This window comes from Bufo gargarizans, chromosome 2 (assembly GCF_014858855.1).
Source record: "Bufo gargarizans isolate SCDJY-AF-19 chromosome 2, ASM1485885v1, whole genome shotgun sequence".
Taxonomy (NCBI): domain Eukaryota; kingdom Metazoa; phylum Chordata; class Amphibia; order Anura; family Bufonidae; genus Bufo; species Bufo gargarizans.
In genome coordinates, this window is record NC_058081.1 from 652,223,029 (window position 1) to 652,236,114 (window position 13,086).

General features: G+C 47.5%; 1 protein-coding gene across 1 annotated transcript in view; it reads left to right on the top strand.

The window, feature by feature from the left end:
* Window positions 1-13,069, top strand: part of CADM4 (cell adhesion molecule 4) — a 269,148-nt gene extending 256,079 nt beyond the window's left edge. The window contains exons 7-9 of the mRNA XM_044282226.1: window positions 2,581-2,753; window positions 4,991-5,119; window positions 9,386-13,069. Coding sequence (XP_044138161.1) covers window positions 2,581-2,753; window positions 4,991-5,119; window positions 9,386-9,495 — 412 coding nt within the window. The 3' untranslated portion in view covers window positions 9,496-13,069. The remainder of the gene's footprint in view (window positions 1-2,580; window positions 2,754-4,990; window positions 5,120-9,385) is intronic.
* The last annotated feature ends 17 nt before the right edge of the window (window positions 13,070-13,086 follow it).

Below are 13,086 nucleotides of genomic sequence, written 5' to 3' on the forward strand. Positions count from 1 at the left end.
CTACTATAATACTGCTCCTATGTACAAGAATATAACTACTATAATACTGCTCCTATGTACAGGAATATAACTACTATAATACTACCTCCTATGTACAAGAATATAACTACTATAATACTGCTCCTATGTACAAGAATATAACTACTATAATACTGCCTCCTACGTACAGGAATATAACTGCTATAATACTGCTCCTATGTGTTTCTGAACAGATGGAAAGTCCTGAGTGATTCTGATCGTTTTCTTTGTAGCTGAGAGTAGTGTCATTGGCTGTGCGTGCGGATGATGGGGTTCCTCCTTGCTCAGGGCCATGGAGTGGTGTATGATTATAATGCCGGTATTTTGGGGGAGTTGTCTGGTACTCGGTTCAGTACAAAGGTGGTAAATGATGTCCTGGGAGATTATTTGAGAAGACTCCTATCATCTGCTGTAAACATGAGGTATCCGTTCTGCTTGTCATCAAGGTCACGGTGGCCGACCTTCGTCATGGAGTCCACGCTCCCGGCTGCTCTGAAGAGCGCTGGTCGCCTCATTGTTATGCATAGGTAGCTGATGCTGAGTGATAAGAGCTCATCGGGATTACAGCTCTGGAGCACCTATCAACCTACAAGTGCTGAACCGTGGAGCCCGGTAATAGCGGTATGGCCCTTGTCATAGGGATGTAGCGGCACAACTCATACACTAATGCAGATGTAGCTGAGCTGACCTTGTCTGCGGAACCATTCCTGTGATACTGTGTAACATGGTCGAGGCTGCAGTACCAGGGGCCGCCTGTAGGTGGGGTGTTGTTTTTTTTGAGGGGCACTGAGAGCATTGTAAACATTTTGTAAAAAATTAAAGTGTTTGAAAACTAAACTGATGGCCATTAGGGAGCAGAGTCCCCCGACATCCTGTGCACGTTGGTGAGGGTCCATACATACTGGTTAACCCCGGGCTGTCATGGGGCGTTCCCTGTCTTGTCCTCATACCCTTATAGAATGGGATGTTACGAGGACAGTAAGGCTGACATGGTGAGAAGCTACAAGGATATAGCAATGGCTGATAGCAGCTGCAATCGGCAGCTTCCAGTCCAGGAACAGCAGCTCCGAAGCACAAAATGCAGCTGAAACTAGTGAGACAAATGAACATTTATGAGCACACAGGGCCTAGATGGTGTGAAAAACCTCCAAAGAGTTAAACAAGTTCAGCTCTGCTACATCCACAATGTTAGTAAGTGATGCCACCTTGTACGCAGGGCTCAGCGTGCAGTCACCATGGAGACGGGGTGCAGGCCGCTGTGTACAGGCACCATTGTTGTGTTCAGACAAGGCCTCAGAATGATATAAAACGCCTCCTAAACAATGCAGCCGATGGAGAGGACGCGCCCCCGCCATCTATTCACCGCAGCCACCCCCTATGGCACTGAAATCAATACCATGAGTGATCTGCCGTAACTAGACCCCGGGATACGCGGTCTTAATAGCGATAATCAGCGCCCCTCTATAATCAGGCGGCATGACGGTATGTGTGGCATCGAAATAACGGGCATTTACTGTATCTTACCGAGAGATCGAGAAATTCCCGGATTCTAGATTGTCCACATAAGAAATTCTTATGGTGCTCATTGGTCTATCCATCCAGTCTTTGGTAGTCCTTGGATGGTTCCCATCCATGAGAGCATCTGCAGAGGAGCAGAAACCAGTATGGAGACCTCTGCTGATGGTGGATGTCCTCCGGTACATGAGGGCCTAGTGCTTGTTGGTCTATTCATCCAGTCTTTGGTAGTCCTTGGATGTTTCCCATCCATGAGAGCATCTACAGAGGAGCAGAAACCAGTATGGAGACCTCTGCTGATGGTGAATCTCCTCAAGTACAGGAGGGAGGGCCCGGTACTTGTTGGTCTATTCATCCAGTCTTTGGTAGTCCTTGGATGGTTCCCATCCACAAGGGCATCTGCAGAGGAGCAGTAACCGGTATGGAGACCTCTGCTGATGGTGAATCTCCTCTAGTACAAGAGGGCCTAGTGGTTGTTGGTCTATCCATCCAGTTTTTGGTAGTCCTTGGATGGTTCCCATCTCCATAATTGGTGGAGGACATCTGGAGAGATATCCACCATCCATGAGATGGAGTAGTGGTCTCCTTGTGGTTCATCAGCTATGGTAACCTCAGGTTCTGCAGGGAGCTGTAGTTTCGCTACAGGTTGGAGGACAGTGGGATTGAGGCGAGGCCAACCAGAGCTGCCCATGGGCACATTAGGAGTCACAAGGACTGTCACGACCGCTCAGGTGGGCCCTTCCTTACCTTTCCTCTTGCCTCGACGTGAGTCACTTTGAAAGCAAAAATGTCTCACTTTATCAGGCAATGTCTATGGTATATGTGTCTGCATGAGAATGAATAGAATGAGAAATTGTGGAAAGGAAGTGGTGGGCACATCGGAGGGAAATCTCCCAGCATGCTCTGCCAAGCAGTATTGCCTGTAGTAATGTGGTGCCAGCTGCTGGTGGATGATGTGAGTAATCCTCTTTCTGCTCTCGGGTCAGGCTGGCATAGTTTATTGGACTTAGGGCATCACTGACGATAAATTCTCTCTCGTCCTCGCAGGCCGGATGACATCATCTGGAGCCGTCTTAATGACACATTACCGGAACGAGCTCAAGTCCAGGGTGAACTCCTGACATTTCCATCTCTCAGCCTGCAAGACAATGGAACCTACACCTGCCAGGTCTCCAACAAGCATGGCCGTTCCTCTGACCAATACGTGCTGGTTGTGTACGGTGAGTGGTGGGCATGCTGCCAGGAGGGGTTGTAGAGGATAAAATGGATGCTGGCAGAGAATCGGCTTAATATAGAGTGTAATGGTGCATATAGATCAGGGTGGAGGATTATACAGGAGAAACTGGAAAAATTAGAATATCGTGCAAAAGTCCATTTATTTCAGTAATGCAGCTTAAAATTAGAATATTGTGAAATGTTCAATATTCTCGGCTCAAAGTGTCACCCTCTACTCAGCTGATTAACCCATACCCCCTGAGCAAAGGGGACTTTGGGGTTTCATAAGCTGTAAGCCATAATCCTCCAAATTATAACAAACTAGTAGAAGGACCCGGCTTCGCACAGGAATATTTCATCTATTTCATTTCATGTTTCCATGTGTCGTAAAAAGATATCAACCGTATCCCCCATAACAGTGACCTTTACAGTGCCAGCCCCTTTAACAATGACCTCCACAGTGCCCGCCCCTTTAACAGTGACCTCCACAGTGCCCGCCCCTTTAACCATGACCTCCACAGTGCCCGCCCCTTTAACAGTAACCTCTACAGTGCCCGCCCCTTTAACCGTGACCTCCACAGTGCCCGCCCCTTTAACAATGACCTCCACAGTGCCCACCCCTTTAACAGTGACCTCCACAGTGCCCGCCCCTTTAACCGTGACCTCCACAGTGCCCGCCCCTTTAACCGTGACCTCCACAGTGCCCGCCCCTTTAACAGTAACCTCTACAGTGCCTGACCCTTTAACAGTGACTTCCACAGTCCCCGCCCCTTTAACAGAGACCTCCACAGTGCCCACCCCTTTAACAGTGACCTCCACAGGGCCTGCCCCTTTAACAGTGACCTTCATAATGGCTGCCCCTTAAATGGTGAAATCCACATTGCCCACCCCTTTAACAGTGACTTCCAGAGTGCCCATGCTTTTAACAGAGACCTCCACAGTGCCCACCCCTTTAACAGTGACCTCCACAGTGCCTGCCCCTTTAATAGTGACCTCCAGTGTCCTCCCCTTTAACAGTGATCTCCACAATGCCCGCCCCTTTAACAGTGACCGCCTCTTTAACAGTGACCTCCACAGTGACCACCCCTTTAACAGTGGCCTCCACAGTACCTGCCCCTTTAACAATGACCTCCACCGTGCCCGCTCCTTTAAAATTGACCACCCCTTTAACAGTGACCTTCATAATGGCCGCCCCTTTAACAGTGATATCCACAGTGCCCGCCCCTTTTAACAGTGACTTCCACAGTGCCCGTCCCTTTAACAGAGACCTCCAGTGCCCGCCCCTTTAACAGTGACCTCCACAGCGCCCGCCCCTTTAACAGTGACCTCCACAGCGCCCGCCCCTTTAACAGTGACCTCCACAGCGCCCGCCCCTTTAACAGTGACATCCACAGTGCCTGCCACTTTAACAGTGACCTCCACAGCGCCCGCCCCTTTAATAGTGGCCCCTGCCCCCCATGCATGTAGCAGTGTAGTTGTGCCGTTCTGCTAGAACCTCTGATCAACCTGGAGTAGGACCTGCGAGCTTCTATTGGGTAATAAGGGACATGTGACCGTGTAAATTGCAGACTTGTATTGGCTAATGCTGGCCATTTTTGGGAAATATCTGGGGAACGTCCTAGAGAGCTGAGACCTGGTCTAAAACCTTCCCAGACACCTGATGTACCTGTGTGACAAATTTGGTGAAGATCGGTCCAGTCGTTTGGTCGCGCATAAAGAACAGACAGACAGACTTTAAGCATGCATGGGATAGGCATAAGGCCATCCTTCATATAAGATAGGGCCGGGGGCTATCCATAGTATTCAGTATATGGGGCAGACTAGATGGGCCACATGGTTCTTATCTGCCGACACATTCTAGGTTTCTGTGTTTCAGACAGAAACTCATTTTTATATATATAAGCGCTAAAGGCTTGACATAGACTCATTACATGCAAAGAGAGATATCTCATATATTAGTTTCACCTTTTAAGTTGCATTACTATTACTGAAATAAATTAACTTTAAACAATATTCAAATTTTTCGGGTTTCACCTGTAGAAGCTGGGAAGCATGAAATCTGGAGAGTCATTCTGGACATCTGCTAGGCAGTTCGGGCAGGAGCCTATAGGCTTCCTGTGTATGGGTGCATATGGGAGGCTCGGAGAATCCCCTGGCTCTGTGCTATATCCCAGTATTATCCAGTGGAGGCTGTGTACTGGTGCCATGCTTTCATGCCTAACATTTACATTGTCTGTTACAGACCCCGGAGCGATCATCGAAGCCCAGACTCAAGTCCCTTATGCGATCATAGGTGGCATCTTGGCACTTCTGGTCTTTCTCGTCATCTGCGTCCTCATTGTCATGGTCTGGTGTTCTGTCCGGCAAAAAGGTAAGAAAAGGTGGTGTCCATAATAGGAGCGCTGAGCACATTGCTTTCCTGACCAATAGGTGGTGTTAATGTACTGACCAACAGATGGCGTCATGTTAGTATTTCTGCCCAATAGGCGGCGGTGTGTTAATATCCTGCCCAATAGGTGGCGTTGTGTTAATATCCTGCCCAATAGGTGGCGTTGTGTTAATATCCTGCCCAATAGGTGGCGTTGTGTTAATATCCTGACCAATAGGTGGTGTTGTGTTAATATCCTGCCCAATAGGTGGTGTTGTGTTAATATCCTGCCCAATAGGTGGCGTTGTGTTAGTATCCTGACCAATAGGTGGCGTTGTGTTAATATCCTGCCCAATAGGTGGTGTTGTGTTAATATCCTGCCCAATAGGTGGTGTTGTGTTAATATCCTGCCCAATAGGTGGCGTTGTGTTAGTATCCTGACCAATAGGTGGTGTTGTGTTAATATCCTGCCCAATAGGTGGTGTTGTGTTAATATCCTGCCCAATAGGTGGCGTTGTGTTAGTATCCTGCCCAATAGGTGGTGTTGTGTTAATATCCTGCCCAATAGGTGGCGTTGTGTTAGTATCCTGACCAATAGGTGGCGTTGTGTTAATATCCTGCCCAATAGGTGGTGTTGTGTTAATATCCTGCCCAATAGGTGGTGTTGTGTTAATATCCTGCCCAATAGGTGGCGTTGTGTTAGTATCCTGACCAATAGGTGGCGTTGTGTTAATATCCTGCCCAATAGGTGGTGTTGTGTTAATATCCTGCCCAATAGGTGGCGTTGTGTTAGTATCCTGACCAATAGGTGGTGTTGTGTTAATATCCTGACCAATAGGTGACGTTGTGTTAGTATCCAGACCAATAGGTGGCGTTGTGTTAGTATCCAGACCAATAGGTGGCGTTGTGTTAGTATCCTGACCAATAGGTGGCGTTGTGTTAATATCCTGCCCAATAGGTGGCGTTGTGTTAATATCCTGCCCAATAGGTGGCGTTGTGTTAATATCCTGCCCAATAGGTGGCATTATGTTAATATCCTGACCAATAGATGACGTTGTGTTAGTATTCAGACCAATAGGTGGCATTGTGTTAGTATCCTGACCAATAGGTGGCGTTGTGTTAATATCCTGACCAATAGGTGGCGTTGTGTTAGTATCCAGACCAATAGGTGGCATTGTGTTAATTTCCTGACCAATAGGTGACGTTGTGTTAGTATCCAGACCAATAGGTGACGTTGTGTTAGTATCCAGACCAATAGGTGGCATTGTGTTAATATCCTGCCCAATAGGTGACGTTGTGTTAGTATCCAGACCAATAGGTGGCATTGTGTTAATATCCTGACCAATAGGTGACGTTGTGTTAGTATCCAGACCAATAGGTGGCATTGTGTTACTATCCTGACCAATAGGTGGCGTTGTGTTAGTATCCTGACCAATAGGTGGCGTTGTGTTAATATCCTGCCCAATAGGTGGCGTTGTGTTAATATCCTGCCCAATAGGTGGCGTTGTGTTAATATCCTGACCAATAGGTGGTGTTGTGTTAATATCCTGCCCAATAGGTGGCGTTGTGTTAATATCCTGCCCAATAGGTGGCGTTGTGTTAATATCCTGCCCAATAGGTGGCGTTGTGTTAGTATCCTGACCAATAGGTGGCGTTGTGTTAATATCCTGCCCAATAGGTGGCGTTGTGTTAGTATCCAGACCAATAGGTGACGTTGTGTTACTATCCAGACCAATAGGTGGCGTTGTGTTAGTATCCAGACCAATAGGTGGCGTTGTGTTAATATCCTGACCAATAGGTGGCGTTGTGTTAGTATCCAGACCAATAGGTGGCGTTGTGTTAATATCCTGACCAATAGATGACGTTGTGTTAGTATCCTGACCAATAGGTGGCATTGTGTTAGTATCCTGACCAATAGGTGGCATTGTGTTAATATCCTGACCAATAGGTGATGTTGTGTTAGTATCCTGACCAATAGGTGGCGTTGTGTTAGTATCCTGACCAATAGGTGGCATTGTGTTAGTATCCTGACCAATAGGTGGCATTGTGTTAGTATCCTGACCAATAGGTGGCGTTGTGTTAATATCCTGCCCAATAGGTGGTGTTGTGTTAATATCCTGCCCAATAGGTGGCGTTGTGTTAGTATCCTGACCAATAGGTGGTGTTAATATCCTGACCAATAGGTGGCATTGTGTTAGTATCCTGACCAATAGGTGGCATTGTGTTAGTATCCTGACCAATAGGTGGCGTTGTGTTAATATCCTGCCCAATAGGTGGCGTTGTGTTAATATCCTGCCCAATAGGTGGCGTTGTGTTAATATCCTGCCCAATAGGTGGCGTTGTGTCAGTATCCAGACCAATAGGTGGCATTGTGTTAATATCCTGACCAATAGGTGACGTTGTGTTAGTATCCAGACCAATAGGTGACGTTGTGTTAGTATCCAGACCAATAGGTGGCATTGTGTTAATATCCTGCCCAATAGGTGGCGTTGTGTTAGTATCCTGACCAATAGGTGGCGTTGTGTTAGTATCCAGACCAATAGGTGACGTTGTGTTAATATCCTGACCAATAGGTGACGTTGTGTTAGTATCCAGACCAATAGGTGGCATTGTGTTAATATCCTGACCAATAGGTGACGTTGTGTTAGTATCCAGACCAATAGGTGGCGTTGTGTTAGTATCCAGACCAATAGGTGGCGTTGTGTTAGTATCCAGACCAATAGGTGACGTTGTGTTACTATCCAGACCAATAGGTGGCGTTGTGTTAGTATCCAGACCAATAGGTGGCGTTGTGTTAATATCCTGACCAATAGGTGGCATTGTGTTAGTATCCAGACCAATAGGTGGCGTTGTGTTAATATCCTGACCAATAGATGACGTTGTGTTAGTATCCTGACCAATAGGTGGTGTTAATATCCTGACCAATAGGTGACGTTGTGTTAGTATCCTGACCAATAGGTGGTGTTAATATCCTGACCAATAGGTGGCGTTGTGTTAGTATCCTGACCAATAGGTGGCGTTGTGTTAATATCCTGACCAATAGGTGGCGTTGTGTTAGTATCCAGACCAATAGGTGGCGTTGTGTTAATATCCTGACCAATAGATGACGTTGTGTTAGTATCCTGACCAATAGGTGGCGTTGTGTTAGTATCCAGACCAATAGGTGGCGTTGTGTTAATATCCTGACCAATAGATGACGTTGTGTTAGTATCCTGACCAATAGGTGGTGTTAATATCCTGACCAATAGGTGGCGTTGTGTTAGTATCCTGACCAATAGGTGGTGTTAATATCCTGACCAATAGGTGGCGTTGTGTTAGTATCCTGACCAATAGGTGGTGTTAATATCCTGACCAATAGGTGGCGTTGTGTTAGTATCCTGACCAATAGGTGGCGTTGTGTTAATATCCTGACCAATAGGTGGCGTTGTGTTAGTATCCTGACCAATAGGTGGCATTGTGTTAATATCCTGACCAATAGGTGGCGTTGTGTTAGTATCCTGACCAATAGGTGGCGTTGTGTTAATATCCTGACCAATAGGTGGCGTTGTGTTAGTATCCTGACCAATAGGTGGCGTTGTGTTAGTATCCAGACCAATAGGTGGTGTTGTGTTAGTATCCTGACCAATAGGTGGCATTGTGTTAATATCCTGACCAGGTGGCGTTAATATCCTGACCAATAGGTGGCGTTGTGTTAATATCCTGACCAATAGGTGGCGTTAATATCCTGACCAATAGGTGGCGTTGTGTTAGTATCCTGACCAATAGGTGGTGTTGTGTTAGTATCCTGACCAATAGGTGGTGTTGTGTTAGTATCCTGACCAATAGGTGGTGTTGTGTTAGTATCCTGACCAATAGGTGGCATTGTGTTAATATCCTGACCAGGTGGCGTTAATATCCTGACCAATAGGTGGCGTTGTGTTAATATCCTGACCAATAGGTGGCGTTGTGTTAATATCCTGACCAATAGGTGGCGTTAATATCCTGACCAATAGGTGGCGTTGTAAGTACTGTATAATTTGAATCCTGTATAGATTGACTTTTTCAGCAATTGCCCCAACCTGTGGCTCTTTAGCTGTTACACAACTACAACTCCCAACATGTCCTGACATAGAGAAGCTGGGTTTTGGAATAGATGGCGGGTCACAGTTTGGAGATCATGGCTTTAGCGCAGAATTGTACTAGGGGTTACATTTCGGTAGGCTGAGATCACATGACTGTGAGCGGCGCCCCTAGACAGCTGCCTAACGTCTCGCCGTGCCTCTCTCATAGGCTCATACCTGACTCACGAAGCCAGCGGACTGGACGAGCACGGAGAGGCCCGAGAAGCGTTTCTAAATGGAGGCGAAAACCACAAGAGGAAGGAGGAGTTTTTTATTTAAAAGAAGAAAAAAACAAAACAAAAGACACAGAAGAAAAAAATCCCAACACAGTATTAATAACCAGAGTTTTTTTATGTTCTCTTACCTATGGAGGGTGGGCAGCGGGGCAGTAGGAACATATAGTAGGCGCCATAGAAGGATTCGGCCTCGCCGTTGCAAGGGGATCGGCCATGTTGGATGCGCTGAGCCCCTTACAATTAGCGGGTTGGGGGGAGGGGGGGGGGGCGCATTGACTTTAGAGGATGATGTATGCAAGAAAAAACACTGCGGAGCTCCCTGAAGCGGGAAGAACAAAAAATTTTAAATTTTTTTTTTTTTTTGTGGTTGGATATTTACAAAGGAGCAACTGTCCAGGTAGGAAAGGGTTAAAGAGCGGTAATGAGACCCCCGCATTCATACACACATCCCCCCACCCATCACCACGCCCGGCTATCTCCCTGGAATCGAGGAGTGAGACGGGCAGGACGGGCGCCCGGTGCCGGCTCGGTAGTAGGAGCATGAGGTTTGTTTAATCAGCCGGCGGGGAGTAAGGGGCGCAGGGAGAGTGTGCAGGAAAGGGTTAATTGGGGGGCGACCCAAAGAACACCCTAAAAATGTAGCAGCAGAAGCGTAGTAAATAACTACATGCATTCGACTATAGTGAAGGGCGTGCAGACTTTTACAACGTAGGGTTCTAAAGCATCTACAATACATAATGTGGCAACGTGCAAATAGCCTGCCGTTTAGTGTCCGCAGCTCCGCTGCAGACCGATGTGTCTCCATGTAGTCTGATGCTGCAGACTGTATGCCTTCTGCGCTATTCCTCCCCATATACATGCATGCTCAGCTCAACCAAGGATGGCGAGAGGGGCATGCTCGGCCAGACCCCCCTGATGGCCACCAACAGAACATTGCAGGAGTCGGGAGACCCCCATACGCACTACACAGTCGGCCGCCCCTCCCTGGTTTGGTCGACAATAGTCTGGTGTGTACGGGGACCGTGATGCCACTCCGAGGGTCCGACTACATCTAGGCTCGTAGTCTGTAACCAGGGAGACACATGGCTGCACAGTAGCTGCATACACAAAACGGTGGGAGATGCTTAATAAATGTAATTTGCCAAGTTGCTTCATTTCTTCCTTTTTAGATGTTTTGGAGAAACTACATTTTCTAGTGTCTGAGATTAGAAAGCGGGCGATTCCGCGATTCCTCCTCCACACGTGGCGCCTCCCTCGCTTACAGGTGGTGCCTGGTATTGCAGCTCCTCCTCATGGCAGTGAATGGGGCTGAGCACCAGACAAGGAAGGCGCTGTCTCTGGGGGGCCCCTTAAAGTACCGGATGAGGGTAACAGGTACTGCGGTAGATGAGGCTTTCACCCCCCGGTCCAGCGCCGCACTGTGATATTACCGCCATGCCGTCGCCCTCTTCGAATGATTTATCTAGAAGAGATGCCTTTCTGGATCACCGGCCCCGGGAGCGGCTCAGGTCGTTTTATTAAAAAGCTTGGGTTGTTTTATTGGATTTTTGGGGCAGCGGGCAGGCTCATCCCTGCCCCGGGGGCCCCGCACGCTGCCGCTCTGCCTAAACCTTCGCTGGTCTGAGGCCACAATCACACGGGGGCGGGTTTATTCACTCCTCTATTAGCCAAACCAAGGCGGCACAAATGACGGGCTTCTGCTTGCAGCTTTTGCTGTGACTAGAGGACGTGTGGCAACTGCAGCATGAAGCAACAATACCACGGGATCAGATAACCGAAACTTCCATATTGCACATCTTAAATACTGCCACAACACTGCCCCTGTGTGAACACAGGCCTACAGTAGAGGGTAATGTGTACGGCCTGGATTAAGAAATGGTGAGAGTTTTCCTCCATAAACAGCGCCACGCCTGTCCACGGGTCGGGTGTGTTACTGCAGCTCAGCTCTGCAATACCACATGCAACCTGTGGCCAGGGGTGGCGCTGTATTTGGAGGCGAGCAGCCGTGTTTTTCTGATCCTGGCTAACCCCTTTAAATTTCCCTTCTCCATTATTATTTATTGTGAAGATAGGCCGATGTAGCAGAGTGGAGTTTGTCAGGGAGACTATTTTTAATGCGAGTTTCTGGATTTCTTCTCCATTTACATCTAAAGTTACATTAAGAAGCCGGGTGAGCAGTGCATTATGGGAGTGTTCTGTCCGAAAACTAAATTGTTGTCTGTTTCCAAGGGCAACCCTGTTTTTATTAATGCCGCTTTGGATGTGACTGGAGAACGAAAACAATGTTTTCTTTTTATAAAAATCAGGATGAAAGTAGTAAAGTAAAATCTAGCTGATGATGAGGAGGGCATGTGTGTATGAAGCTGAAGGGGAGGAGCCAGGGTCAGACTGACCCCACCCTCTCCTTTCCAGAAGCACTCAGGGGGACTAGCCTAAAATGGACATGCTACCCAGTGTGGGATCCGGAATGGGGGGAGGGCATATTGGGATAAAATGGGGGTGCTGCTACGTACCCTCCTTGTTGTACGGTAGAACATGTTTTCTGTGACGGTTCCTAGTGGGCGGAGCTCCTCACAGTGTGGGATTGTAAAGCAGGGATTCGTCCAATCAGAGGCTGATCCCATGAACTCCTGATATTTATGAAATTGGGTTGGGAGCCAATGAACTGCTTTGTGAAACCATTTCCTGTTGGACAGGAAGTCACTGACTGGGCGTGTATCGTGTCTGTTTTTTCTCATGGGGGAGGGGCAGATGTTTTTTTCCCCTCAGTGCCGTGTTCTTTTAGATTTTTTCTTATATATTTTTTGTTCATTTTCCCGTCTCTTCTTGTTGTTTCTCGTTCTCTGTAAAAACCTTTAAAAAGCCATGAACCTAGGGGAAATTAATATATAATATATATATGTAAATAAACTATAGTCCACCCTGGAGGCGGGGCAGAGGGTGCCGCCATCACACGACAAGAGGACAATACTCACCCGCGCCATCTTTTTCTCTTTTTTAACCCATTGCTTTAACTCTTTTGCTGTCGGCAGACGCCCCCCCACTCGTTCAGCAAAAGGGCTAATCGTTTGTCAGATAACCGGCCTAAAAGCCATATACCTTTAACAGCACAATGTCCTGCTCCACAGATCGAGCGGCCACAGCAGCACAGAGGGTCACGAGGTGGGGGCGGTCTACCCAGAGAGGCCGAGGGTTAATGCTTTGTTTTTCTTAGTACCGTCTCATCCGTTCTCAGCGTAGACGGCCTCTCTGGTCCTGACCCAAGGGCTGCTTTGTCGTCTCAGAAACGTGGGCTCTGGTCGTGGAGAGAGAAGCAGAGGGGGATGTTCTTCCTGCCCCGTTGTGTGTGTGTGGGGGCGGGGCTGGTAAAGTTAAGCGGGGGAGGGGCTTTGTGTACTTTATTTTCTGTCTTTTCCCCTCTTTCCTCTCTCCACCACTCTTTGGTCCCCTCCATTATCCTCCTGTCATCTCACAGCCTGTCCGCAGCACCAGTTTTGTACACAATGTACCAAAAAGAACAAAAAAAAAAGTATAAAAATAATAAAAACAGTAAGAAGCGGACAGATTAAAAAAAAACTAATAAGAAAACTGAAAAAAAAAAATAAAGTTCATGTTTAGTTATTTTCACGTGTTA